This window comes from Aythya ferina (assembly GCF_964211825.1).
Source record: "Aythya ferina genome assembly, chromosome: 19".
NCBI lineage: Eukaryota > Metazoa > Chordata > Aves > Anseriformes > Anatidae > Aythya > Aythya ferina.
Window position 1 is genome coordinate 6,170,744 of NC_140309.1, and position 25,734 is coordinate 6,196,477.

The window sequence follows — 25,734 nt, forward strand, 5'->3', positions numbered from 1 at the left end:
ACCTACACTTTTAAAGTGTTATTACTCAAGTTGGTTAATATGCATATTTATAAGTCACACTTTTCTTTAGGTATGGCGGTATTGGCACTGACGTACTAAAACCACGTTATCATCAAAAGATGCCTTATACTTTTGAAAGCACAGACCCAGTAATGAAGGTGGAGGGGGTTTGGTGTAGCTCAGAATCATGCACCCAGTATAAAACCAGACTGAGCTCTTCAGCCTGCATGTTCAGAAGTTTATTTCTGGAAACTCAGAGGGCAACCAAAACCACAGGGTCAGGAGCAGATACCTAGGCTATTCCATAGAGGTAGCTGGATTTTATGCAACAGCCTCATTTTGTAGCCCCTCAGAAGGATGTTGAAAATCCCTTTTCAGAAGGAGAAGCATGTGGTGCACGATCCCACAGGCACTTCACATCAGCGCTGCGGCATGCCTGGGTGTCAGTAATGTTTCTGTTAGTCAATAGCTGCTTCTGAAGTTAACTGCTGTAGCAAGGGTGAGGTTTTACACTGGAAGTACTACGAGCATTGCTGAGTTAATGGGAGAAAGTCTCTTTTGTAATATCCTTAGGTATGGGGCTAAGTTAGCACCAGGTGAGCAGATGGGGGCCACAGGTACTGCCTGTGGGCCTGCTGCTGCCCTGCAGCCAGCAAGAGGTGGTCTGGCTTTCTGTGGTGAGGGCCATGCAAACCGCTGGTGTGGTGCTCTTGGGCCCCACTCTTCCATTTTGAGCCGCTATCATTTTCTCCTAAGTGTTTCTGTTTTAATGGAAGTGCTGAAGAAATTGTGTACTTGCCAACAGAGGGCTTCAGAAAACATAATTTGATTATAGTAAAGCATTTTATTTTCTTTTTGCTCCAAGCTATGGGAAACTGATAAGAAAATTCAAACTGTTTTCTTGAACTCTTCCTAGTTACCCATGTAATTATCTTAGTACCCTTGGAAATAAGCCGCTCCTCTATGAAATCTCTCTCCTTACAGGGTGAATTTATTAAGTGGCACTGTGTTTCTTTTCTGGGGGCTGTTTATTTTGGAGTGGCTGGGCCAGGAGGAAGGGAAGGAGAAATCCCTCAACCCTTCCCTTCCCGGCAGGCCCTCAAAATTCCAGAGACATGGTAAAAGGAAAGGGGGGAAAGGAGGGGAGGGAGCAGAAATTGCGCCTGCACCTCCTCCCCCAGCAGCTGGCAGGGAAAGGCCAGGAGCTGGCAAACAGCTCCTTAATGACAGCCCAGGGGCGTCGAAATGATCCATCCCTCAAAGTGTGGGGCCCCTTGATTTTTCAGGAGCCATTGTTTCCACAAGCCTTTAGGTTTGTGCCCCTCCGTGTGCTGTGGCTGGCCAAGTCTGGCTAGGCCGCGGAGCGGTGTAGAGGAGGCCGCCATGTTATGCGGTGTTCCCTCTGCAAATCCAGCCTTGGGTCATGAGGTGCTATGAGGAATGCCCTCATCTCCCTCCCCTTGTTTTGCCCCAAGGTCACCTTCACAGTTGTGTCTGAGGGCACTGGTGAAGTCTGCAAGGGAGTCTCCTCCATTGTGAGCACAGCAGTTAGGGTGAAGGGCCTTTTCCCTGTGCTCCCGACCCTTTGTCACCAGGGCAGAAGAGGTCTCAGACTTTGTCCTCAGGCTGTGAGGTGTGATCTGCTTCCTACTGTCCCTATTTTTATTGTATTTTTGACAGTACATGGAAGTAAAAATAAGGTTTGCTCTTCTTGCCTTGGCTAGTGCCAGTCCTGGCTCCTGCCATCCAGGTCTGCGCACCTTCTGCAAGCAGCCCTGGAGAACATCACTGAAGGTTCTTGATGTCTTCTCCTGCAGCCTCTGCCTTTGCAGAGCAATCATTGCACTTCAACCCTGGAGCTTTCCCAGGGCTAGTAACAGTGGCTAAAGATTAGGTAGATGGTGCCTTGGAGTTTCCTGTGGCTTTTAGAGTTGTCATCATCCCTTTCTTTTTGCCATCTTCTTTCTTTTTTGTCCCTTTTGAGAAAATGTGCAAATCTTGCGGCAGGTACAGAAGTAATAAACGAGAACAGCCTGATTGCTTCTGGTAAGCAAAACTGCAGGCCAAGATGATTCCCAGACTAACATGATCTGGGCATGCTGGCTACTACAGGTGCTCTCAGAGCTGACTGAACTTTCTTCCCTCTGGAGATTTCTAGAAAGGTTGCTTCAAAATGTCCCAAAAGACCAATCCTTGTGTGACTTCTCTAGTGTTGGTGGGCTTTCTGGAGCACTTGACTTGCATCTCCACTATCTTTATTCACTCTTAGGGGATTCTTGGAAGAATATACACCCTTTGGGTGATGGTGATATTCCTTCTTTGCCTTATGAGGTGAGGTGGACCCCAGAAACAGTTCAGCTGGGCTTCTCTGCTCCAACCTGCTTATTAGCATGTACTTCCGAGCAGATTTGCACCACAGAGGACCCACTAGATTTGAGAGGCAGGGCTCTGATGCCTTGAAGTAAAGAAATGTTAAATCATTCCCTGCCTTCTTATCCTGTTTCTCAGCCTGCTGACAGCTCACAGCAACAGCAGCTTCAAGGAAGGGACTTTGCATAAAGTTAAGACCGAATTAATGGTCCCCATGCAGCTGTGGACCATGCAGAAATGCTGTCCCACACTACAGAAGGGCCAAGAAGGAACTGGAACTGTTGAGATGTATGACATGAAAAGGCCTTTAACAAGACTCTGTTGTGGGAAGGATTTTGGCTCTGATCTTTTGTTCCTTAGAACACAGAAAATCATCCAGGACAGGATCTGCAGCATATGGACACTGCCCTCTCATCCCTTCAACTACAAAATGCAGAGTCAAGTCATCTCCCTGTGATTCACCTGGAAGGGGAGCAGGACTTTGGGCAATAATAGTACCGTCTTTTTCAGACTTCCTTAAAAGCCAAATGCCAAGTATTTTAAAAGCCTGAAATTGTGCCTTAATTTATGTATAAACCTGGGAGCTCTGGCATCAGGTAGAAGTGGAGCTGAGACTTTGTTGGCTTGGAAATTTTCATGGGAGACAAATGCCAAAAAGCCTTAGCATCTGCATGGTGAAGAACAACCATTTCAACTTCTGAGTAACTGTCCTCAGCAACCCGGTCATTAACCAGAGCGGCCCAACGCGGGGAAAGGCTGAGAGAGCTGGAAAAATCAAAGGACCCAGCTCCTGCTGCTTTTTTTGGATCTTGCACCTCATCCTGGCGCGCTCAGGCACCAGTGTTTGTGTTGAGTGAGTCTCCAGCTTTGAGCCTGGGTTTCTCAGCCTTAAAGTCAAGGCAGTCCAAGACTTGGTTATCTTACCATCATCTTCCTTCCAGTCAATAAAATAGGCTTAAAACCTTTGAAGTACTGGATTTCAATGCACTACAGTTGACTTCTGAGAGGGTAGATTTCAAAGAAAGCTTCAAGCATGCCACATCATTTCTCTTCTTGTTTTCTTATATTTTTACAGTTATGTAAATCCGGGGAGGCCAGACAGTAACGGAGGCAGATTAAAAAGTTACCATGAGGCAAATGAGGGTGTGAACGTGCAGAGCATCAGCTAATTTGCAATAACTGCCCATGTGTGTGCTCCTACCCTGCAGATCCCTTCAGCAATATCACTTACCTCTCATTTCCTTCGGGCTAAGAGGATTCACATGAGTAGTTACTGCAGTCTCTTGGATGTGTAGCAAGTTACAGCCTATCTCACCCCAAGGTGATTTATTCATCTGTCTGTATCCTCAGTAATCAAGCCACCATCTTATGGAAAGATTGCCTCTCATTTATTTATGTCTGGCCTTATAACTTCAAACTAAGTTGCTAGTATGTCTTAATTCTCTCCATCTGTGAAAACAGATGCTGTTTATTTTGGATGATTTGCCAAGGGAGTCCGATTGCTGGGGCTTGTTACAGGAGTCAAAGTTGCTGTTGCTCCGTGGCAGCGCTGGGCTCACTGGCTTCGAGCGCTCCCGAAGAGCCCCTGCATCTGCTGGGCCCAGAGCTGCTCGCAGCGAGCCGCAGAGCCTGGTGCCTCGGGACTTTTCCTCGACACTCGCTACAAGGATTTTTTCTTGCAGCTCCTGGAGGCACGCAAGATTGGCCGTGTTATCCAAAATGGAAGCGTGAGGGGCATCTAAATCTTTTAGTCTCAACTTAGGACCGTTTGTTTTCTCTCTGCTTGAGACGCCACATGGCCTGTCTGCATGGGCACTTTGCGTCTTTCCAGAAGCACGCGTCTCTTGGCAGTGTCATCTGTGGCTGAACCCTTCAGGAGGCTGAACCTACAGGAGATTGCACCCAACAGATAACATCCTCAGAGCATATGGACTCAGTCAAGGCTCTTTTTAATCCCTCATTCAGTTTTGGTCAGGATATGATGCATTTCAAGAACCTTACCAATATTATTCTTCCTTCCAGACAACCAATCTTTTTGCAAGGGGCATGGTTTGTTGCAGAGGGCCCAATCACTCCTTCCCCACTGAGGTTAGGTATTTCATCAGGCCAGATGCTGAGTGATGCAGAAAAAGTTTGAAGAAATCAGAAGTCTCCCTTCACCCATCCTGGGGGAGCAGGAAGATCTGAAGATCCAGCAGCTGAGAGATGAAGAGGGGAAGGCAACCAGAGTAGTCAGGCAGAAAGGGGACCTGGGCTTTCCCATCCTTGCATCAGATGTCTTCATGATTTTATTCTAGTGTCTGCTTACTGTAAGCTCTGGTCAGTACCTCTGTTCTGTGCTACTTCATAAGTTTATTCAGCAACAGGGACCCTTGCAGCTTCTCCAGGTCAGTCATGCAGGCTGTGTGGGAGGAGGCCTGTGGCTGATGGTTTGCTGAGAGGTGCTTCTCTTCTTGCCCAGGATTCCTAGGAAGGTCCTGCAGGTGTATCTGCAGGGCTGTGGTGTTCAGGTGGTAGCCCAAGTTCAGCAGTAGGTAGCCAGAGGTTCATGGATTTACTCAACCCTCGTGTTTGTGTCAGCAGAACTGCTGGGAGCGTGGTTACAGAGACACCATGAAACTTTAACGACCGATGTGTTACTGGCCAGCCAGGCCAGATAAAAGCTCAGGACTTCTGGATCAACGTCACGGAGGTTTTGGATTAGGAAAACCATGTCCCAGAAGGTTCCGGTTCACCCAGCCAACTGCTGATACCATCGCTAGTGCCCCATGCAAAACCCAGTCCTGTTCCCATGTGCTCAGCCACCTTGCCACAGACCCCAGGAATGTGTAAGAAGGGTTTCAGCACTACTCCTGCCTCGGGTACTTGCTTTCTGGGTATCGGGTGGAGCTGGCAAGGAACAACCAGACCTCCCAGTGCGGCACCAGGCAGGGCTGGTGACTTCGGCCCACACCGGGCCATCCAGTTGCTGCATGTCAATGCTTTTACTTGTAAAGCCATATCAGGGCAAGGCCTGGCATGTTGGAGATGGCTTCTCTCTTGCCTGAAAAGTCAGGGACGATTAATTTTGAGGATAAAGATACCGGGTTTAAAATGCCGGTTACCTCAGGGCTTCACCTTCTTTGTTTCATTATCTTCTGCAGCACCACTCCGTCCTCCACAGCGTTTGAGGTATTTGCACATCTGAAGGGTCAGAGGCAGGAGGCGACAAAGGCAGATTCTCTTTGCTCAGCCTTGAAGCCTGGCATGACCTGGGGAATGCCTGCTGCTGCTGGAGGGGAGCGCTGCTGGCCTCTGACCTTCCGAGCAGAGAAAAGTTGTGATTAAAAAAGCTGCAAAGAAAGATACCGGGGCAGGGGGGTCAGAGGAGGCTCCATGCACTTCTGCATTAGACGTGGTTCCTGTCTTGTTTTCACGGCCCATTTGTGGAATAGTGGCCAAAGCGTTGGAAGTGAACCCCAGGGGAGGAAGGATGCATCTTTTCTTTACGAGTGGGAGACGAGTTCCTGTGCTGACCTTTTGCACTCCTGAGCAAACTGCGAAACTCGCTCCATGCAACCCAAAGCAAAAAGATGATTTCAGAGAGAAACCAGGGAGCTGGGCACCAGGGCTGGATCTTGCAGAGGGGTCTGGGGCAGAGTCCTGGCCCCGCTCGGGCACGGTGCACCCACAGCACCATCGGCCCCATGCGTGCCAACTGGGGCAGCCTTTCACAGCGCTGGGCCCCACGGCCCAGGTTTGGCTAGGGAGAGCTTCCCAATTACATTTTAATGCAATTTTAAGAGAGAGTTAATTAAATAATTAACCGTAGGGAAGAGGTTTTCTTCTTTCCAAATCTTGTTAATGCAAATATTTCACATCAGGCCACCCATGCTTCGGGAGCGCGGAGCCGTCCCCATTCCTTGCGGAACACTGACCTCCGCTGGGGCGGCTCGGATAGTGCAGCTGCCGGGGGCTGAGCAGGGCTTTTACCTGGGCCTGCAAAAAGCAAACATGCAGGGGGAAAAAGAGGAAAAAAAAAAAATAGAATCGTGCATTGTATCTGAGGCGTGGGACCGCTCCCTTTCTCTGCAGACAGGCTCGGTCCCTTATGGATAACGTAAGAATTGCTTTTTGGAGAAAAAGGAGGGAAAATTTGCACTATCAGAGCTTGTGCTTTGCAGGAAAGCAGCATTTGCTTGGGCGTGATTTCATCCTGAGCCCAAATCCACCAGCGTCTGCAGGACCCCGACCACAGCCAGATTTGGGGCTGGCAGGACCCGTGGTGCCGGCACGGAGCCACACGCCTCGCGCCTTCCCTCTCAAGTCTTGGGCATGGGCAGGCAGCCCCCTAGGCACAGCCCTGCCCTCACTCCCCAGCACGGCGCTGCCTTCGCTGCCTGGCTGCTGATAAAGGAGGGGTTTTGCCTCCCAGCTGCCTGGAATCCAGGCTGATAATTACAGCGGGAATTATCAGGGAGGGACTGGCACGGCTGGGACCTGAGCTTTCACCCACCTGGAAATCCAGGCACTGAGGGACGTATCCTGCGTCCCTGCGGCGGGGAGGCTGCTGGTGGAAAATGCAGGGGCTGGGCTGGGGCTGGTCAGGTTCCTGCTGTGGGACAGGGACCCTGCTTGCTGATGTTCTGTGTTTTGGGATGCATTTGTGACCAGAGCAAGGTGCCTGCCCTGGGAGCCGGTCCTTTTCCTCTTGCTGCAGCTCCCTTATGGCCCAGCCACATCTCCGTGCTGCTTCACATCTGGGCTGGGGCTACACGAGGGGAGCCAGAGGCTTTGGGTCACTCCTGGAGCATCCCACCCAGTGCCTGTTGGGGTTTAGGCATGGGTTTTTCTTGGGGGAGCAACTGGAAGGATGCTCCTCCATGGAAAATCAGATGGGCAGGGACGTGGGAGCCATACAGCCTTCACCTGTGCCATGGGGCAGGGTTGATTCCCCCTGAGCCCAGCCCCAGAGACACCCCCTGTCCCCATCACACTGAGGCAGGCTGGGCGAGTCCCCTTTGGAGCACACCAGGGATCGCTGCTGTGCTCTTGACACCCCTAGAAATAGGGACAGAGCCCTGGAGAAATCGGGGTCGCTGCCCACAGGCTGGCTTTGGTGCCCCCGTTGGGGCTCTCTGCCCCTTTCTGGAGTCCCCTGGGTGCAGCGCGTGGTGTTGGGCCACCCCTGGGTGACAGCCCCGGTTCTGTTTTGCAGTGCGCTGTGCGGAGCTGCAGATCCAGCTGACGGAGGCTGCGGCCACGCTGTCTGGCCAGAAGGAGCTCGTTGCCAAGCTGGAGCACGACCTCAGCACCATCCAGGCCCTCTCCGCCGTGCACCGCCCGGACGCAGAGGTAACCTCGGCTCCATCAGCCCCCAGGAACGGCTCGAGGTGGCCCCGGGGGTTGACCACCGCTGGTGGAGGGCCTGCAGCAGGCATGGGGGTTGTTCCAGCTCCTCCTCTTTTTTCTTCTTCTTCTCTTGTTCCCCTTTTCTTTCTTTTTATGTTCTCATTGTGCCCATGTGCAGGACAGTGCTGGCATGGGAGGGGGTGGCATTGGGGGACCACCCAGTCCTTCTCCTCCCTGGGGACAGGATGGGTTTGTGGGCTGAGCATCGCCTCTCTGCACTGTCTTGGGCTTGACCCTTGCTGAGCACCCATCTGGCAGTGATGCTTCCCCCAGGGCTGTGGGTGCTGGGTGGGAAACACTGAATCCTCTCTGCTTGCACCACCCAGGGCGCAGCTGTCCCCAGCCTGGAGAAGATACCGGAGCCCATCAAGGAGGCCACCGCACTGTTTTACGGTGAGAGGCAGGCACAAAACTGCTCAGGGTGCCAGGAAACCATCCCAGAGGGGTGGGCAGGGTGGCTGTCACCTCCTGGGGATGGCAACACGAGGATGCTCAAGGTGAGAGCAGACACAGCCTTCAGCAGGAGTGCTGATGGGTTTTCCATGTTCAGCACAGTTTGCTGGACCCTTGAGACAGGGCAGCAGGCGCATGCCGAGATGTTGAACCTGGGCTGGAGCACGCACCCCGTGCTTTGGATTTTGCTCTTTCCCCACCAAACTCCTTCTGGAGCCAGCGAGCTAAATATTTCCTTTACATCAGCTCCTGCAGCTGAGGTCTGCGGGATAAAATGAATCAAATAAATAACAACAGTTGGCTCTTCTGGGAGAAAACCCCACTTCCTTTCCCTTTTTTTTTTGTTGTTTTGTTTTTAAATGTTTTGCAAACCCACGATAAACAGCATCACGTCAGCAGCCCCACCAAGCCAAACAACCTGCAGCCACCCCCCCTGCGCTGTGAATAGCTGCGGGGTCACAGCCCTGGGGGACGCAGCTCTCGGCACCCGCTGGGGCCTCCTGCTGCTGGGAAGGCAGGCGGGGAGGGAGGGGGCGATGGGCACGGCCCCCCCGGGGGGCACCCACAAACTGGGGCACGGCAAGCTGGTGGTGGATGTGGCGAGCGAGTCGTGTCTGAAGCTGAGCGCTGTCCGCAGGTCACCCGCCGGTGCCCGGCGCCCCGTTCCCCGAGGGCCAGGTGGACTCGCTCCTCTCCATCATCTCCAGCCAGCGGGAACGCTTCCGAGCCAGGAACCAGGAGCTGGAGGGGGTACGTGGCGAGGGGACGGTGGCACCCGCACGCTGGGGCTGGCTGCTTCAGTGGCCTGCAGGGGGGTTATTACCAGCAAAACACCGGCAGCACCACTGCAAGCAAGAGAACAATAAACTCTGGTGTCAGCAGGACCAAAGCCTCCCCTCCTGCCTATCAGTGTTGCTCCTCTTGAAGGGCAGGTCCCAATCCCTTGTTGGCCATCCTGCACGGTGCTGGGGGTGCTGTCCAAAAGGGAGGTAGGGAGGTTTGGGGCAGAACTTCACCCAGCTGAAGCACAGCTCTAAATAACCAGCTGGCAGGCTGGCTCTGCACCGCCCGGTGCCCACCTTGGCTACCCCAGCCTTTCTTCGGGGGCCCCGTTTGGCAGCAGCTGTGGCCATTTTAATTAAGGAGCAATTTTAATTGAAAGATGAGGGATTTGAATTACTGGGAGGTGAGAGCCTCCCAAGGATTGGCCCTTGCCAACCTCAGCTATCCTGGGTTTTGGAGATTCAGTGAGCTGCCCACGTTTGCACGGTGAGGTGACACTGCTCTGGCATGACTGTGGATCTTCCTGGGGCTGTGCTGAGCTCTCATCTCAGCTTTGTGGCTCTGCATCCCCCATGGGGATGGGGAACTGGTGGGGCTGTGGGCGTTGGGCTGGATCCAGGTGGGTACCTGACCTCGCTGCTAACCCCCCCCCTGCTCCCCGCTGCAGGAGAACCGCATGATGCAGCACACGGTGCAGGCACTGCAGAGCGAGCTGGACAACCTGCGAGCCGACAACATCAAGCTCTACGAGAAGATCAAGTTCCTCCAGAGCTACCCCGGCCGGGTGAGTGGCTGTCCGTCTGTCTGTCCTGTTTCTGTCCTGCGGGTGGCTTCGCACAGACAGACAGACCCCAAGTGCAGACTGTTCCCTGCAGTGCACGAGAGCAGGGGGAAGGTGCACGTTACCTGCATGCCCCTCACGTTGGGAAGCTGGGGACAACTGGGGCGAAGAAGGATGCAGAGATACACTTAGAGGAGCAGGCTCCTAGCCCACCTGCTGGGCCAGCAGTGTTGAACCATTCCGAAGGGTGTCAGATTCTCATGTTTCCTCCCCAAAACAGCCCCTACAATGCCTATGCTGCTCACTGCCCGCAGCACGATGCTCCGGCGGGCACGCTGTGGATGCTGCTGCCCAACCAGGCAGCAAGCAGTTAAATCGGGCTCTCCTGCAAGAAATCCCCGTAGTCGGAGGCTGAGAAATCGTTCCTCCTGCAGTGCGGTGAGTCACTGCCCACCGCTGGTGTGCGGGAGGTTGGCTCAGGCCATTCATCTGCCTCTGCAAGCTTTCGGTGGTGCAGCTGAGCCCGGAGACCTCGGGGCTGAGCGCGGCGCTTCGCCGTGTGCCAGGCAAGGAATAGCTGCGAGCATCGGCTGTGTGCCTGAGCCAGGGGCTGCTCCAGCAGGGTTTTAGCCCGAATTTCTTGCAGCCAGCAGCAAGCTGCTCTGCTTCTGCCCTTCTGGGCAGCCAGGGCTGTCCCTGAAAGAGCAGGAACCAGCCCCAAACCCTCCCACTTGCCCCAGGGAGGCCAGGAGGAGATGGGAGCGGGGCCAGGCTTTGCTGCTCACGCCGCACCCCCTGCGGAAATGCTGCCACCCCGACAGCTGCTGCAGAGCCCGCTTTATTGATGGACATTTTAACAGCGTTTGGGGATGGGAGACTCCCACAGCCTTGCAGGGCCTTATTTGGATCTCGTGCTTATGCCTGAGTGAGGCTGGCCCCTCTGACATTTTTGCCAGTGTCTCCCGCGGAAGATCATCCCCGTGTTTATCTGGTGCCACAAGGCAACCCCTGGATGCCATTTGCCTGAGCTAAAGAGCACAAGCCTCCCGCGCGTCGCGTTGCATAATTCACGACCTAATCAGGCATGTGACAAGTTAAAAATAATCATCAAAGATCATTCAATAAGGCCAGGAGCTAGTGACTTCATAGCCCCTAAATCGGGATCCCAGCTCATCGGGGTATCGCGTTGCGGCACGTAAGGGCACATTTGCTAAAGGTCTGCTGGCAGCAGGGTTTGCCCGCCTTGAACCCAAGCCACCGGTGGCCATGCAGGATGAGGGGCAGGACGGGGGCACCCACGGGAAGCCCTCCTGGCATGGCAGCGTTGTGGGGGGGCTGCAGCAGGGGAGCCTCCGTCCTGCAGGGTTCAAACTGAGCATGTCCTAACCCAGCCCCATCTTTCACTTCTGTTGAGGGGGTTCCTTTATTTTTCTTGCCCCTTGCCCTGCTATTAGTAGCTGTGGGGTTAGCAGTGATTTCCTCCTCATAAAGCACTGTCCCCCTCCTACCTGATCTGGCAGGAATTTGGGTGTGATGTGCAATAACACATTGGTCCTGCTGCATCCATCAGGGTCATTTCCTCCAAACGAGGCTGGGGAGGGCAAGCAAGTGCCTGGGGGGCCGGGGGGATGATATGGGGGCTCCAGCCCTTTCTGCCTGTCCTTACATCGCTTACACAGGGATAGGGATGTGCAGCTGTACCAGCTGAGTGTCTCACCCTGCCTTCACTCCTGCAGGGCAGCAGCAGGGATGACACCGAGCTGCGCTACTCCTCGCAGTACGAAGAGCGCCTGGACCCCTTCTCCTCCTTCAGCAGGAAGGTACGGGCAGCCCCCGGCACCTCCCTCCGCACCAGCCCCTCCAGCACCAAACCTTCCCTGGTTCTCATCCCCCAAATCAGCCCTTTGGGCCCCAAACCCAGCTTCTTGTTCTTTGTGCTTGCAGGAGCGCCAGCGCAAGTACCTGAGCCTCAGCCCCTGGGATAAAGCCACGCTGAGCATGGTGAGTGCGCTGCGGGGTGGGGGCAAACCCTTCCCTGCCCCCAGGCAGGGGTGCAGAGCCGGCTGGGGTCACGCTGCAGTCCCCAGAATTTGATATCTCTGTGAGGGAGCACCGGCCAGCAGCAGCTTCTCTATTTTCCCTCTGCTGAAATGGGGATTTTGTGGTTGTTTTTCTTAAAATGCTGCCTCCTCCCAGAGCCTTGGTGCAGCTCGCGGTGGTTATGGGCTGCTGACCCCATGCTGCCTCCTCGCTGGCAGAGGAAGGTGCACGCTGCATCCTCCCTCGTGGCAGCAGCAGGAGGCTGTTAGAGCAGAGAGGAGGGGCGAGACATCATTTTCCACGCTCGCCCTTCCCTTTCCCCTGTTCCTCCCCAGGGACCTGCTGAGATCGGGTGACCTGGCCCCAATGCCACAGCCCACTGCGGTGTCACGGCTGGGGGCTCAGGGACAGCTCGTGTCCCCCAGGGTCACCGTGAGTCTCTTTCAGCCACCCACGTGCATTCCCACGCCTCTGGAGCATTTTGCTGCTTCCCCAAACCTCTGCTTGAAATTACTGAAAAGGAGTCTGCAGCTGACCCCAGCTAACATCATGCCTTGTCCTCTACATCACGTCTGAGTACCTGCAGCCCCATGGTCACCCCCAGGGACCTCCAGAGATGGGTGCAAAAACCTCTTCCCGTGCCCTGAGCCTTCCTGCTCTCCTTTCTGACAAAAAACATCAGGGAAAACACTGGGGCACTGCTGGTGTCTGCAGCAGCAAAGGCTCCTCATGGCAGGGCTTGGCTGCCATCTCGTAGGACGGAGTGCTGCTGTCAGAGTTAAAACGGGACGTGGGCATCGAGGCAATCTGATTTATGCTTGGATTTGTGACATTCAGGGTCGGGTGTGGGATGTTAACCCCAGATATCTGGCGCAACAGAGGTTAACTCGGGAGTGCTGGTCTGCAACAGCCACGGAATACAGAAATATCTCGTAATAAAGGCAAAGTTGTCATTTGCATAAAAACTAAGCAAATGCCAGCATGAATATGGATTGGGTGGCATGCCAGCACCACGGAGAATTAATGAAAGGCATTTACAAAAAAACTGACTTACGGGAGTTACTCCTTGGGAATATTTAAGAACATAATCTTGTTTGTTACAGCAGCCTCCGCCGTGGCTGTGAATAGAAAAGACGATTTCAGCATGGGGTTGGTTTGGTGGGAGATCTGTGGGTTTTAATGCCAGCCTCGGAAATCCCACGTGGTGTTTGGGGGAATTTGCTTATGTCCATAATGAATCCCTTGCTTTTGCAGCAAGAGTAAGAAGCGGCGGTGTAGGCAGGCAGGAGCTGTGCGTCACGAGCTGCTTTCCGAGGCTGTGGGTGCTCCTGGGTTTGGCTCTTTTTGATGGGATGGACACGCAGGTGTTCCCCTTGGGATGCGGTGTCATGGCAGTGCCACCAGCTCCAGCCACGAGGCTCCATCCACGCTCAGGCATGCAGCTCCCCTAAAATCAGTAGTCTGGGGGTGCCCAGCAGCCTCGGGAGCTTTACGTGTTCTGGGGTGCTCGGACATCACGCACCCAGAGCTCAGCACCGGGCTGTGAAAGGTTTTAATGCAGCCCTCGGAAATACCTGTGGAACGTGTGCCCAGGTGGCTGGCGAAGGGATGCTGCAGCTCACGACTTCCACCAGCTCATGAATTAAAGATGTGCGAGACTTAATTACTGCCGGGGCTCCTCTGCGGTGCGTGCGGAGCTGCAGGCAGGGCTGTGCAGGGCAGAGCCAGGCAGAAAGCTCAGAACGAGCCCTCGGGAGCGTTTTTGGCAGGGGCAGCCCGGCAGGGTGCCCCACGGTTCACAGCCTTGAATTCCCCTCCATTTCGGGCGAATCGCCCTGGGCATTGAGTCCCCTGATCCGTGCTGAAATGGGATTTCTGCTCTCTCTGCAGGGGCGGCTCATCCTGTCCAACAAGACAGCTCGCACCATCGCCTTCTTCTACACGCTGCTCCTGCACTGCCTCGTCTTCCTGGTAAGCCTAAGAGGTTTTAGGAGTAAAACACGGCCACGTGGAGCAGGCCTCGTGTTTCCAGGCCCCGTGCAACGCCACCTCCCTGCTTGCTGGGTGCAACCCTGGGTGCCCAGACACCTCTGCGGGCACTGAGCTCTGCATTTCCCCCTTGCCCTTTGGCTCTGCTTCTCTCCAGTTTTTGAATTTCCCCCCCTGTACGTCAGAGTCAGAAGCAGAGGTTTGGGTTAGGAATAGGGGTGGCTGTGGTGAAGGCTCCCTCCTTGCTGCAGGGGTCGGATCCTGTGTCCACAGCTGCCTTCCCCGAGCCCTTTGCTTGTTCAGTGCGATGCTGGGGCTGCAGCCCGTGCTGCCAGGGCCATCATGTTCCTCACGATGCAAGCTCCCCTAGCCTTGCACGGTTGCTGGGGGCTTAGTTAGCTTTATAAGGAAAAAAAAAATGTCTAAACATCAATAATTAAACAATGAAACAAGATGAAAGACAAGTCAGAACAATATTTCTATCCCGATCATCTCAGAATAAATCCAACCTCGTGTTATTTTGGTGAGGAAAGGAGCAAAGAAAATAAAAAGTTAGGCATCATTAAAGTTTAAAGGGCTAACCTAAAAAAAAAAAAAATCATAAATATTGCATGGTTGGGATGATCCAGCTTCATCCAGACACAGAAGGGCCTGGAGCCCAGGCCCGGGACTGGTCAATCCTGCAGCCCTGCTGCTGCAGAAACATCTCTGCGGCAAACCCAGGGAAGGCAAGAGGCTGTCGCCCTTCCTAGCACTGCCTTTCGTGGTCTCAATCACACGGGGAAAAGAAGCCAAACCGAGCCGTGACCTCCCCCAAGCCAGTGCCCAAAGGATGGCTCCAAAGGCTTCACATCCATGGGCAACCTTGGACATCTTGCTCCAAACTGCTGCGGCAGCACTTCCCCAGCAAAAATAACGTGCTGCAAAACGTCAGCCCGGCCACAGGGAGGGTAACACCACAGCCACAGCTGGGGTAACGTGCGGGTAACAGGAGGGTGCAGAAATGCTTGTACCTGTCCTTCGCCGTGGGGCTCTGACTGATGCGGAGGGGACAGGGTGTCGCGGGATGTCGTTGGGGACGGGATGTCGTGATGGGGACGGGATGTCGCGGGGTGTCACGGCAGCGACACGCCAGGCAGAGGCTGGCACGTGAGCCCACAGCTGACTGCGTTCCTTATTTTGCAGGTTCTCTACAAAACCGCCTGGAGCGAGAGTGTGGGCAGGGACTGCGCCGCGTTCTGCGCCAAGAAGTGGGTGTGAGCGGGGCCCGATCCTGCGTGGGGTCGGCAGCGGCTGCCTGGGCAGGGGGGGTTGACAGCGGGGTGTTTGAGCACCCTGCTGGAAGCGAGGGTGGGAAGTGGGGGTGGAAAAGCAGCTAAAAACTGGTGTAAAGGCAGAGATCAGGATCAGGCCTCTACCTTGACTTCCCCAGTGTCTGGAAGTGCCAATCGTCTCGGCTAGCGCCCCGAGGCGAAGTGCCCCACGTTAACCAGCTGCGCCCTCTCCCCAGGTACGCCGACCACGTGCACAAGTTCCACGAGAACGGGGACGCGGGCGACATGTGGCAGTGAGGCCGGGCTCAGCCCCGCCGCTCCTCCAGCGGCAGGATCCGGCCCCTCGCGCCTGCTTTGCTGCAGCTTCGCTTTCTGCCTCGTCGGATGGAGGCAACGCTTCACCCCCTGCCCTGGCTCGGAAATCAGCAGCCTCGCTGCGGGAGAGCCGTCTGCAGGACACGGCCCCGATGTCCCCCAGCGCTCAGTCGTCACCGAGCGACGTGGGAAAAGCGAGATAAAAGCTCCTCTCTTCGGCTGCAGTAGCTCATTCAATCTTGTTTCAAGTGCGGCGCGACATGGGGCGGACTAAATTTAGCCAGAAAATGGGGGGGGGGGGGGGGGGAGATGTTGTACGACTCTTAAGCTTGCATTTCAATGTGTTCTGCTATTTGAGAATTCCCATTTTGCTCCCGTTTATTGAATTATCCGAAAGCAATCGGTCCTGCTGGGCTTTGGCAGAGCGAGCAGATAACGGCGCTCGGCCGAGCCGCTCGGCGCGGTGCCTTCTCCCCGTGGCTCGGTGCTGAGCTGGGTCCGCAGCATTTCTCAGGACCCTTTCAGATGAGTGCCACCACCACAGTGCTGAGCTCCAGCACACGGTCACGATGGAGCAGGGACCTCGGCCTGAAGGCAGCGTGGCTGCTGCAAAGTCACCCGGCATGAAGGGAGGTGCTGATTTTGGGGCTGAGCCCTGCAGGTGCTCGGGGCTCTCCGCTGCGCCCTCCCTGCCCTGCCTTGGGTATTTCGGGCAGTCCCCGCAGCTCCAGGCTCGGGGTCGGTCGGTCTGTTCAACCTCTGACCCCTTAGGAGGCTGAATGAGCCAGACGGACCTATTGCTGGTGGTGGGCTTGATGAACGGGGGGCTGCTGGTGGGAGATTTAGGTTGATTTGGGGGAAAATTGACGGGAGGAGAGGCTGTGATTTGGGGAGCAGGTTCTGGTGCCCCTCGTGCCCGCCCAGCTGCCCGGTGCTGGAAGAGACCAACGTTAGCATGGCCTGCAATTAAAATTCTCCTCCTAAGATGGGAGAATCTTGTGGCTTCCAATTAATGTTTCATTGCCGATTCAGATCTGTTCTGCTGGGAAGCTGGGACCTCACACTGCACGCGCAGGCAGCAGTCGGCTTCACATCTGCTACGGGCAGCAGAGGTTTATTTATAGTAGCCATGGCCCGCGGAAAAAATGCAAAATACTCATAAATGGAAGCGGAGAACAAACACAGAGGGACCAACCCACGCCTGTCCCACTGGGCACGGGACAAACCAACCCACAGCATCTTGGGGTCTTTAGGATGGATGCGCGAAGGATGGAGCTGGGGCTGCGGGATGCTCAGCACCGACAGCGTGCGCCCAAGGGCCAGGGAGATTTAGGGCTGCTTCTCCTACCTCTCCGTAAACTAATCGACTTTAGATGTGTGGTAGATGATAGTTTGCTCTCTGACATGGGTAGCTCAGAAACGTGATCCGGGGAAGGGTGGGATGCTTGCTGAGGCTTTGCCGGGAAGGCTAGATTTGCTTTTTTTAGAAGCTATATATGGTGTCTTGGAATTGCAAAACTTCTGCAGCTATTCACACTTGTACTCTTCATAAATGATTTCAAATAGATGTTGAGTTCTGCGGGATGAGTGATGGAATAAACTTAGATCCGCGTTGACTGGATCACTTTTGTGCTTTTTTTCCTTTGACTTTCGGTGTTCAACAACAGCGAGGAGACGTCCTGCCCCCGTGCCAGGGGCAGAGCGTGCAGCTGATGCTGGAACCCCATCCCCATAGGTGCTGCTGTGGTGGTGAGGGGGCTGACCATGGTTTTCCCCCATCCTCCTCCTCCTTTTTTCTTGCTTTTTCATCCCAGATGTGCTCTGGCATCCTCAGCCTGGCATTTTGGTGGTCCCCTCACCCCGTGTTTCATCCGTGGTGCAGCGAGGGGTTGCAGCCCCATGCGCTCGCCTCGTCCCCTGCGATTTCGCAGCAGCTGCCGGACGTCCGGGCGGCTCGCGGCGAGGACAACTGCCGCTCCCCGGCGTTCGGCTTCGGCTGCCAAAAACCATCTGACCGTGGGCAGGGAAAGCCCAAATTCGGGAGGGTTCTTGGGTCTCAGCCTGCCTGCGTCTGGCTGCAGCCTTGGCCAAGTTTTCGGGGCTTCCTCGGCAGCCGCTGCTTTCTAGAGACGCTGGGGAGGCGGAGGGCACAGCGGGGGGGCTGCGGCAAGGCGTGGGTGTATCTCCCCAGCACAGCCCCTGCTCTGTCCCATCCCTCCTCCATCCACACAGGTGACCCTGGCTCTACCTGCAGGGAGGCTGGGTGGGCTTTATCTTCTTTTTTTTTTTTTTTTCCTTTATTTTTGGTCACGTGCATCAGTCACTGAGAGCTCGCACATCCGTGCCAGCCTGCAAGGTCACCAGGATCCCCCCCTCTTTAGACGATGTCGTCCTTCAGTAATGTGTGTGTGGGAGGGAGATGGGAGTGGGGGTTTTGCTAATTTGATTTGAAAGCTTCTTTTATCCCTCCGCGGCTTGAAAGAAAAGGATTTTGGTGACCCCTTGCTCTCCCTCTCTGTTTTAAATTTGATTAGGGGAAGCAATCTTAATTAGCATCGACAGATATTCAGGAAAATAATTAAAGGAAAACCCGTGCTTTTGATATCCGTGTAACCTGCACAGCGTTCCCCCAGCCTCAGAGACCCAGGCTGAATTTCAGGGGGGGAGCCGGAGGTCTGTGTGGCAATAGAAGGGGGAGCCCGGCTGGCGATGAGACAGCAGCCTGCTCGCATCTGGGTCACAAGTTCAGGTTTCGCCCCAGGCAGAGGAGACGGAGAGAGCGAGACACCGCTGCCAGGACGGAGCGGATCTGTCTGCAGCACGGCCACAGCACCCCGGCTGCCCCGGGCAGGGAGAGCTGCGGGGGCCTGATCCTGCACCAGCCCCACAGAGCCCACGCTGCAGGCTCAGGAGGTGCGGGGCGATGCGGCGGTGTCTGCACGGCGACGCGCTGCAGCAGCCGGTGCCGTGCTGTTAAAAATGGGGAAAAAAAAAAAAAAAGACACAAAGCAGGGGGTTCGTAAAGGTCCACCGTGCCGCTTCCCGAGCGCGATGGGTCTCCATAGCCACGAGCGCGCAGGCTGCAGACGTGTTTGCCCGTGCTCTGCAAATGGAAAAGCAAGATCAATAGCGTTTCAGCAGCGCTGAATGAAGGCCAGGCGCTGCCGGGCGCACAGGATGCGAGCGAGACTCCCACGCAGACAGGAAAGGCACTTCACAAACACAAACACACGCAGAGCCAGCGCCGGGAGCGGCGTGCCTGTTATTCCAGGTTATTTGAAGTTCAGGCTGTACCCGGTGAATGCGGCAGGCTCCCGACCACACCGCGGGGTCGGGGTTTGCGGAGCCCATCAGCGCGCGGATGCTGCTGGAAAAAGGGGAATCGAGGCACAAAGGGGTTGAACATCCATGTGCAGCCTGGCCACAGGGATCGATTTGGGTTTATTTTTGGAAGAATGGCTCTAATAATCCGCTGTAACCCGGCGGGGAGCGGGGTGGATCTCCACCGCTTGCTGCTCCCCCTTTGAGTGCTTTTCTCCGAGGGGTCAGCAGGAGTCCTGGCCAAGGGCATGCAGCCTCGTGGGGTGAGCACGGTGGCTTCACAATCCACCAGCCATCATCCCTCTCGTTTCTTCCCAAGTTGCTGGAGCAGCTGGGGCTGCAGATGCGCCAGGTACAGCTCGTTTGTCTGCAAAACAACAGCAGAGCTTGAGTGCTTCAAAATCCCGTGTGGCCATCACTCGTTGCACCCAGCCAGCATCCCAAATGCCCCCCAAACCATCCCGGCATTTTGCAGGCACAGCCTCCAACAGATCTCCAAGGGCTCGAACACCATGAGAGCCCCAAACTCCTGCCTGCAAGGGAGAAAACACCCAGGGCTGGGGGCGAGCAGAGGCTGGGAGGTGGCAGTCGTGGGTTTATCATTTGCTCCAGCGTTAGCCATCCGACGGCAAGCTGGGGCCGAAAGCTGGTGCAGCATATGGAGCGGCCCCGGCCCCCCCCCCGCCTTATTGACAGAGTCTCCCTGGAGATGGGCCTGGGCCATGCGGGCTTTTCCAGCACGGAGAGGAAGCGGAAAAATATTTACCTTGCCCCCCCTGCTTGTGTGAAGGCAGGAGGAGGCAAAGTGAGCGAGGCGCAGCTCGCAGGCAGGCGCTGGTGATGCCCAGGGGACACGGGTGGCATGGGGACGTTCAGGGCCCTCATTGACCCCCCAGGGCTCGTGGTGCAAGCAGAGCAGTGTGGTGGTGTGCAGGGCAGGGGGGTCGTTTAAGCACTGACGTGGGTGTTGGTGGGGGCAATGGGAATGGGATGGGGGCAGAGGGAAAGGACAGGGGGCAGGGGGGTGTCAGCTCTGTGCTTGCCCGTATTCTGCATTCAGCAAGGGGGCAGAGCAAAAGCTATCGGTGGCTGCCAACAAAAAGAAAAATAAGGTGAAACAACGGGAGGTGGGCAGCGTGGAGTTCTGCAAGGTGGAAAAGCTCTGCTGTTATCTGTGTGCAGGACTGCAGGTGGAGAAATGCCTGCTCCTGCCCCGTGTGCTTTCCCCAGATCTGGGGGGTTCTCTCCTACACTGGGGGAGACCCACGTCCCCAGTGGGTCCCGAGGTGTCACCGCAGCTCTGCTGTGGGGTTCAGAGCAACCTCCTGCTCCTGACAAACAGCACGGGGCTGGCCCCACGGGAACGCCTGCTGGATGGGGGCAGATCGAGGTCTTCTCCAGTGCCACCAGCCCAACTCAGCGCCCAGCTGTGGTGACACGGGGATGGGCCACAGCTGCACCCAGGCTGCCTGCCCTGAGGTTTCTCCCCAGGAATAAACCCCCCTGAAAGGCACTCGCACAGGGTTACCCCCGCTCACTGTAAGCCACTTGGCAAGGCAGAGCATGTGCCAGCTGCTGGCATGGCACGGAGACCGTGGGGCGAGGGATTGTGCCGGGGCTAGGACACGGGGCAGGAGGGACACAGGGGACACTTGCTGCTGACGCTCCCACCCTGCCACTTTATCCCTCGGTTTGGGCAAAATGTGCCTGGTTTTGGGGCTGGGCTGAGCTGGGGGTGCCCAAGGGGGACACCCACTGCTGATGGGGTGTCGGGGGGGCTCAGGCACAGCACCTGCAAGGGGATGGGCAGTGCCACATTGCACCGAGCCACTCTCAGCAGCTTGTCCCCATTTAACGGAGCTTTGTCCCCATTGCATAAGCGTTTTGTCCCCACTTTGTGGTGCTTTGCCCCCAGTGCACGAAGCTGTGTCCCCGTTGCGTGGATTGTTCTCCTTCTTGCATCGGTGCCTTGTCACTATTGCATAAGCGCTTTGTTCCCGTTGCGGGGAGCTTTGTTCTCACTGCACAGGGCTTTGTCCCCACGGCGTGGAGCTTTGTCCCCATTGCACAGATGCCACTGCCACGAGCTCAGCACCGTAACGCGGAACAGGTGAGAAAACCAAAGCCAACCACAGCTGCGAGCGCAGCTCCGCTCCCCCAAAGGCATCGCTGCGGCATCGCCGCTTCCTCCTGCCCCCAGTAACCCCACTGGTGCCCACGGCTGGCTGGGGAACAGCCAAAAATAGCTGGGGAGGGTATGGGGGTGGCAGGGAACCCCCCCATGGGCCGCAGCAGGGGGTGGCTGCAGCAGCTGGGGACGTCCCAGCCACGACGGGCACCTGAGGCCACGGGGCTGGAGGGGGGGACGCAGCCATCAGCAGCACCGTGTGCCCCCTCAGCACGTTGTTCCCTCCCCAAATCCTTGCAGGAGCAGCCGGGATCTGGGGCTTTCGGGTGTCTGTCGCTATGGAAACCCCTCCTGAAAGTGCTGGGCCACGGCTAAGCCTGCTCAGCGCTGCTGCTGCTGCGTGCCGGGAGGGCGATGCTGCGGGGTGACGCTGCGGGACGGGATCCTGAGGGTCCCCAGATGTGGGGGGATCGGGGAGTGCACCCATGGGGGCCTTTTAGGGAAAGAAAGGGAGTGGTGGTGTGGGTTTTAGTACCCTCCTGGTGGTTATATAGGTTCAGGAAAGATGCTGAGCGCAGGAAAGGCTCCAGGATGGACCCGCACAAACCACCGTGGTGCTGATGTCCCCAAAAGGTTTTTCGCCCGTGCCTGAAACCTGGAAGTGTTTGTGTAAGGCAGGAGGGAAAGCCGTGATAAGTGAGGGCCTGGAGAGCTGGCCCTGCAGCACCCAGGGGAGCAGGGCAGCAGGATTCAGCCCCAGGCAGAGCCTGGTGGGGCTGCGGGCCTCAGGGTGAACATCTCCAACACCCAGGCCTAGAGAGTCGGGGTCCTGAGCACCCCCGAGCAGCGATCACCAGACAGATGTAATCACAGGAGGTGGCTGGGGGCTGACGGAGAGGGGAGGGAGCCCCCTGGGCACGTGGAGGGTGTGGGGGAAGCTTTTTGAGGCCTTTTCATCCGGTGTGCCAGTGGAGGTGCCAGCTTCCTACACCGTGACCTGCGCTGGCAAAACGCAGCCTCCGGAAACATCTTTCAAGCGTGGCTATAACAGAACGACACAAAGAAAATGGCCATTTAGGAGAAACGTGAGGGCAGCTGAGTGCCTCTAACACCGCCCCAGCAATGCCCCCGGCCTGGAAGAGGTGTGGAGAGCGCCTGGGGGGGACCTGGGCACCCAGCACAGGCACAGCCTGGGGGGTCGGGAGAGGAGCAGGGCCTTTCAGAGGCAGCAGAGCTGGGTGAGAGGAGACAGGAGCGATCACAGTGGGGTCTGAGGGTGTTTTTTGCTGTAGTTTCAGCTCTGCAGCCCCAGGTGTGGCCACACTCTGTCCCCCCGCCACCAGCACCGGCGCTGCCGGCTGCCTGCGAGCGCCTGCACGCTTGGCAAGCTCCCCACCTGCTGCTGGCTGCAGCGGGGAAGTTTCAGAGCAGAAAAAGCCTTGCTTGTCATTTGCATCGGCTGGAGGAAGAGCAGAATTGGTACTGTGCTCCTCTGCAAGCCCCCACAGCCCCCAGCTTTCTCACGAACCTGCTTAGGACACGACGAAGGCGCGTCCCTCTCCAGAACCTGCTCGCTGGGCCCCCTGGGCTGCTGCGCACAAACACTCTGCGCCTGCGGGGATTTTTCCCTCCTGCAGCCACCAGGATGGGGCAGAATTCAATAATTTAGGATGGGAAGCCCTCAAGCCCTGGATCATCTCTGTTGCCACCGAGGGGGATGCCCCAGCTGTGTCCCCAGCCCTGCTGCCAGCAGCAGGATGTGGCATTGGGGCCAGGACCCTTCCCACCGTGTGCTCGGGGGCCGCTCTCCTTCACAATGTGATGGGAAATGGGGGAAGGAGAAGCTCAGGGACGGGCTTTGTGCCGAAACCAAGGAGTTTCCTCCCTCCTGAGGAGGAGACGCGAGCCTGCACGTCAAGGACTTCACGTCAAAGTGACCCCGGGGAGAGGCTCCTCCAGCCCCAGGGCCGGGCTGTCACCAGCTGTTCGCCTTCCCTAACACGCCAGAGGACATTTTAAAGTGATTCCTCCTGCACCAACAGCTAGGAAAACCAACAGCTATTTCTCCTGGTTCCTTTCCCTTTCCCCTCCTGTCCCGCTGACACTGTCGTGCAGCGAGCCCCTCACTGAGGTCTCGGCGGGGCCCTTTGCTGTCCAACCCGCAGCTGTGACAGCCCGGCACCTTCCTGCAGAGAGGCACGGGGCCAGCAGCTCCCACCCACCGGGGTTTGGGGCCGTGCCCAAGCCACGAAACAGCTTCCAGAGCAGCCTGGTGGCAGTTTGTTGGCGATAAAACCCGCTGAGCATTGCGGTGCCCTGGGGAAGCGCGCACCACGGAGGGGCAGCCGAGCTGGGATGCTCCGTGCAGAGGCACACAGCTCCTCGGGGATTGCTGAGAAAAGTCGCGGGTGAAGTTAAACTTTCACCCCGGCAATTCTTTTAAATCTCTTTGGGCAAGGCACAGACCTAAAATTAGCCCTCTGGTCCTTTGGAGGATTTGGGTTTTTCACTCAGTTTTTCAAGCGATTGACCGGCAACTCTGCAAAACGTGCGTGTCCCCGCTCTGAGGCTTGATTTTCTTTCTCATCGCAGCCCCACCAAGCTCCACAGTGCTGTAAAAAAGGCAAGGAGAGGTTCCCAGCCTTGTACACGTACTTGTAAATATGGGATCACACCCAAAATGAAGTCGGGCTGGTGGGAGGCATGTACCCGAGCCGGGAGCTGTGCGCCCTGCCGATGCGCTGAGCCCGTGGGCTGGCAGAAAGCGCGGTGCTTTCCGCGTCCCGCAGCTGTGTGGGGCACGGTGGCTCTCCCCCCTCGAGGGCAGGTGGTTTAGGTGTTAAAAAAAGCTCGTGTCTGCTCTTGAGCCACGTCTGATCAAAGCGGGGAGGTCAGGCTTTCTGCCTTTTTGGTTGAAGTCCAAGGGGGGGGGGGGGGTAAGAGCAGGGTCCCAGCGGCGTGCCCCAGCCTGGGAGCGCACACGGGAGGGACACGAGGTGCCCAAACTGGGTGCCAGGAGAAGGCACCCGAAGGATGAGGCTCGGGGGAACATCAGCTTTCGAGAAACCGCGGTTCTCCAGCCCTGGAGATGGAGATGCCCCGGATGGTCCACGGGGCATCGACGGGCTGCATCCGCCGGGGCCGCCGGTCCCACGGCGCGCCGCTCGCCGTGCTGCTGGCGATCGATGCCGAGTGCAATGAAACCCTTAATGAAATTTCAGCCTAAGAGACTATTGATTGCGTATTTTCTTTAAAAATGTATATGAATGGGAGAGAGGCTTTTTGGAGGAGAGGCCGGGGAAGGAGGGGGGGTGAAGGAAACCACGCAGGGCTGCCGGAGATGCAGAGATGGTCACCCCCCAACCCCGAGCAGCTTGGGCTGGGGAAGGGCTGCGGGCTCCCGTGGGACCCTTACACCACCCGGGGAGGAAAACGCGACTCCCTGGAGCAGAAGGGTGGGCAGTCACCCAAAATCAGCGCGGAGCCAGCAGTGATGAAACCAAGGAAAGAAGTCGCGAGCCCGTGCCCTGGCCGTGCTTTTGCAAATCCCCTTTGCCCCACGTTTCCCGTGGCTGCCTGAAACCCAGAGCAGGAGACACGGCCCCGGCCCTACAGCCAGCCTCCCTCCGTGGTTCGGCATCCCCCGGGTTCCTAAATCTCACAAATCTCACCGGGTTCCCCCCTGCAGGGTACGGGGATGGCAAGGCGGCGTGATAAAGGCGAACAAAAACAATAACAACGCACCCCCTCCCTGCCCCTTACATAACCGGCATTGTCTTAATCCTACAGGTGCTTCGCAGAAGTAAAAGGGATTTGTTCCTCCTGCAAATCCTTTTTATATTTTTTTGGTGAGTCATCCTTATCCGCCCCGCCGGGGAGGCCCGGAGGCCCCCGCCGTAATGTGACCCCTGACTAAATCACTTAAACCTCCCTGGGCTTCGGTCCCCCCGCGCTGGGAGGCGGATTATGACTGTGTCCTGACCCCCTTGGCAGGGCCGGTGCTCGGCGACGGGCCCTATAAATATGTCAGCAGGGCAGCGAAAGCGAACGCCAGGGCTTGGCCTGCAAACCTTGACCTGGAGCCGAATCCGGCCGGCACGGCGCCGCCTGGCAAAGCCCAGGGCTGGACCCGCTGCTTGGTGGGGCCGGTGTCACCCCAAATCCCTCTCATAAGCAGGGGGAAAAAAGCTTGGGGTGGCACAGGGGGCACAGGTGCTGCCCCTTGTTGGCCAACGGAGGTGTCCTCCTAGGGTTTGGGGGGGTTTTGGGGGAGGTTTGGGGGTGCCACAGGGGGTGTCCAGTAGGATGCGGGGTTGGGGTTGTGCTGTGGGATGTGGGGTGCCCTGGGGGATGTGGGTTGTCATGCAGAATGTGGGGTGCCCTCTGGGATGCAGGGTGGGATGTAGGGTGCCCTGTGGGACATGGGGTACCCTGCAGGATATGGGGTGCAGTGCGGGATCATTGAATGGCTTGGGTTGGAAGGAACCTCAAAAATCATCTAGATCCAACCCCCCCTAAGGTGTAGGGTGCCCTGCAGGATGTGGGGTGCCCTGTGGGACGTTGGGTGCCCTTTTGGACACGGGTGCCCCATGGGATGTAGGGTGCTGTGTGGGACGTGGGGTGCCCTGTGGGATATAGGGTGCCCTGTGCAACGTGGGGTGCCCTGTGTGATGTGGGGTGCCCTGCCTGACACGGAACATCCTCTGGGATGTGTGGGGACACCGGGTGCCCCCCCCTAGACCCCAGGACCCCCCCCTTCCAGCAGATCCCCGCTGTTTGGGGGGGGTTCCCCGTGCGGAGCGGGGCCGGGCGGGGCCCTTTAAAGCGGTGGGAGGAGCGGGGGGGGGGGGGCGGCGGGGCCGGGCGGGGCGGGGGGGGGCCGGGGGGGG

At 56.8% G+C, this 25,734-nt stretch overlaps 1 protein-coding gene and 1 long non-coding RNA gene across 2 annotated transcripts in view; one reads left to right on the forward strand and one right to left on the reverse strand.

Annotated features, from left to right (window-relative positions):
• Window positions 1-17,017, forward strand: part of CUX1 (cut like homeobox 1) — a 268,432-nt gene extending 251,415 nt beyond the window's left edge. Inside the window, exons 15-23 of the mRNA XM_084492961.1 lie at window positions 7,568-7,704; window positions 8,088-8,154; window positions 8,852-8,964; window positions 9,665-9,781; window positions 11,515-11,598; window positions 11,723-11,779; window positions 13,709-13,789; window positions 14,993-15,057; window positions 15,318-17,017. Coding sequence (XP_084349087.1) covers window positions 7,568-7,704; window positions 8,088-8,154; window positions 8,852-8,964; window positions 9,665-9,781; window positions 11,515-11,598; window positions 11,723-11,779; window positions 13,709-13,789; window positions 14,993-15,057; window positions 15,318-15,378 — 782 coding nt within the window. The 3' untranslated portion in view covers window positions 15,379-17,017. The remainder of the gene's footprint in view (window positions 1-7,567; window positions 7,705-8,087; window positions 8,155-8,851; window positions 8,965-9,664; window positions 9,782-11,514; window positions 11,599-11,722; window positions 11,780-13,708; window positions 13,790-14,992; window positions 15,058-15,317) is intronic.
• On the reverse strand, window positions 1,486-3,753 carry LOC311421547. The gene is made up of 2 exons (XR_014684901.1): window positions 3,602-3,753; window positions 1,486-2,455 (listed from the first exon to the last, which is right to left on the reverse strand). It is a non-coding gene; the product is annotated as an uncharacterized lncRNA (long non-coding RNA).
• Window positions 17,018-25,734: the final 8,717 nt, after the last annotated feature.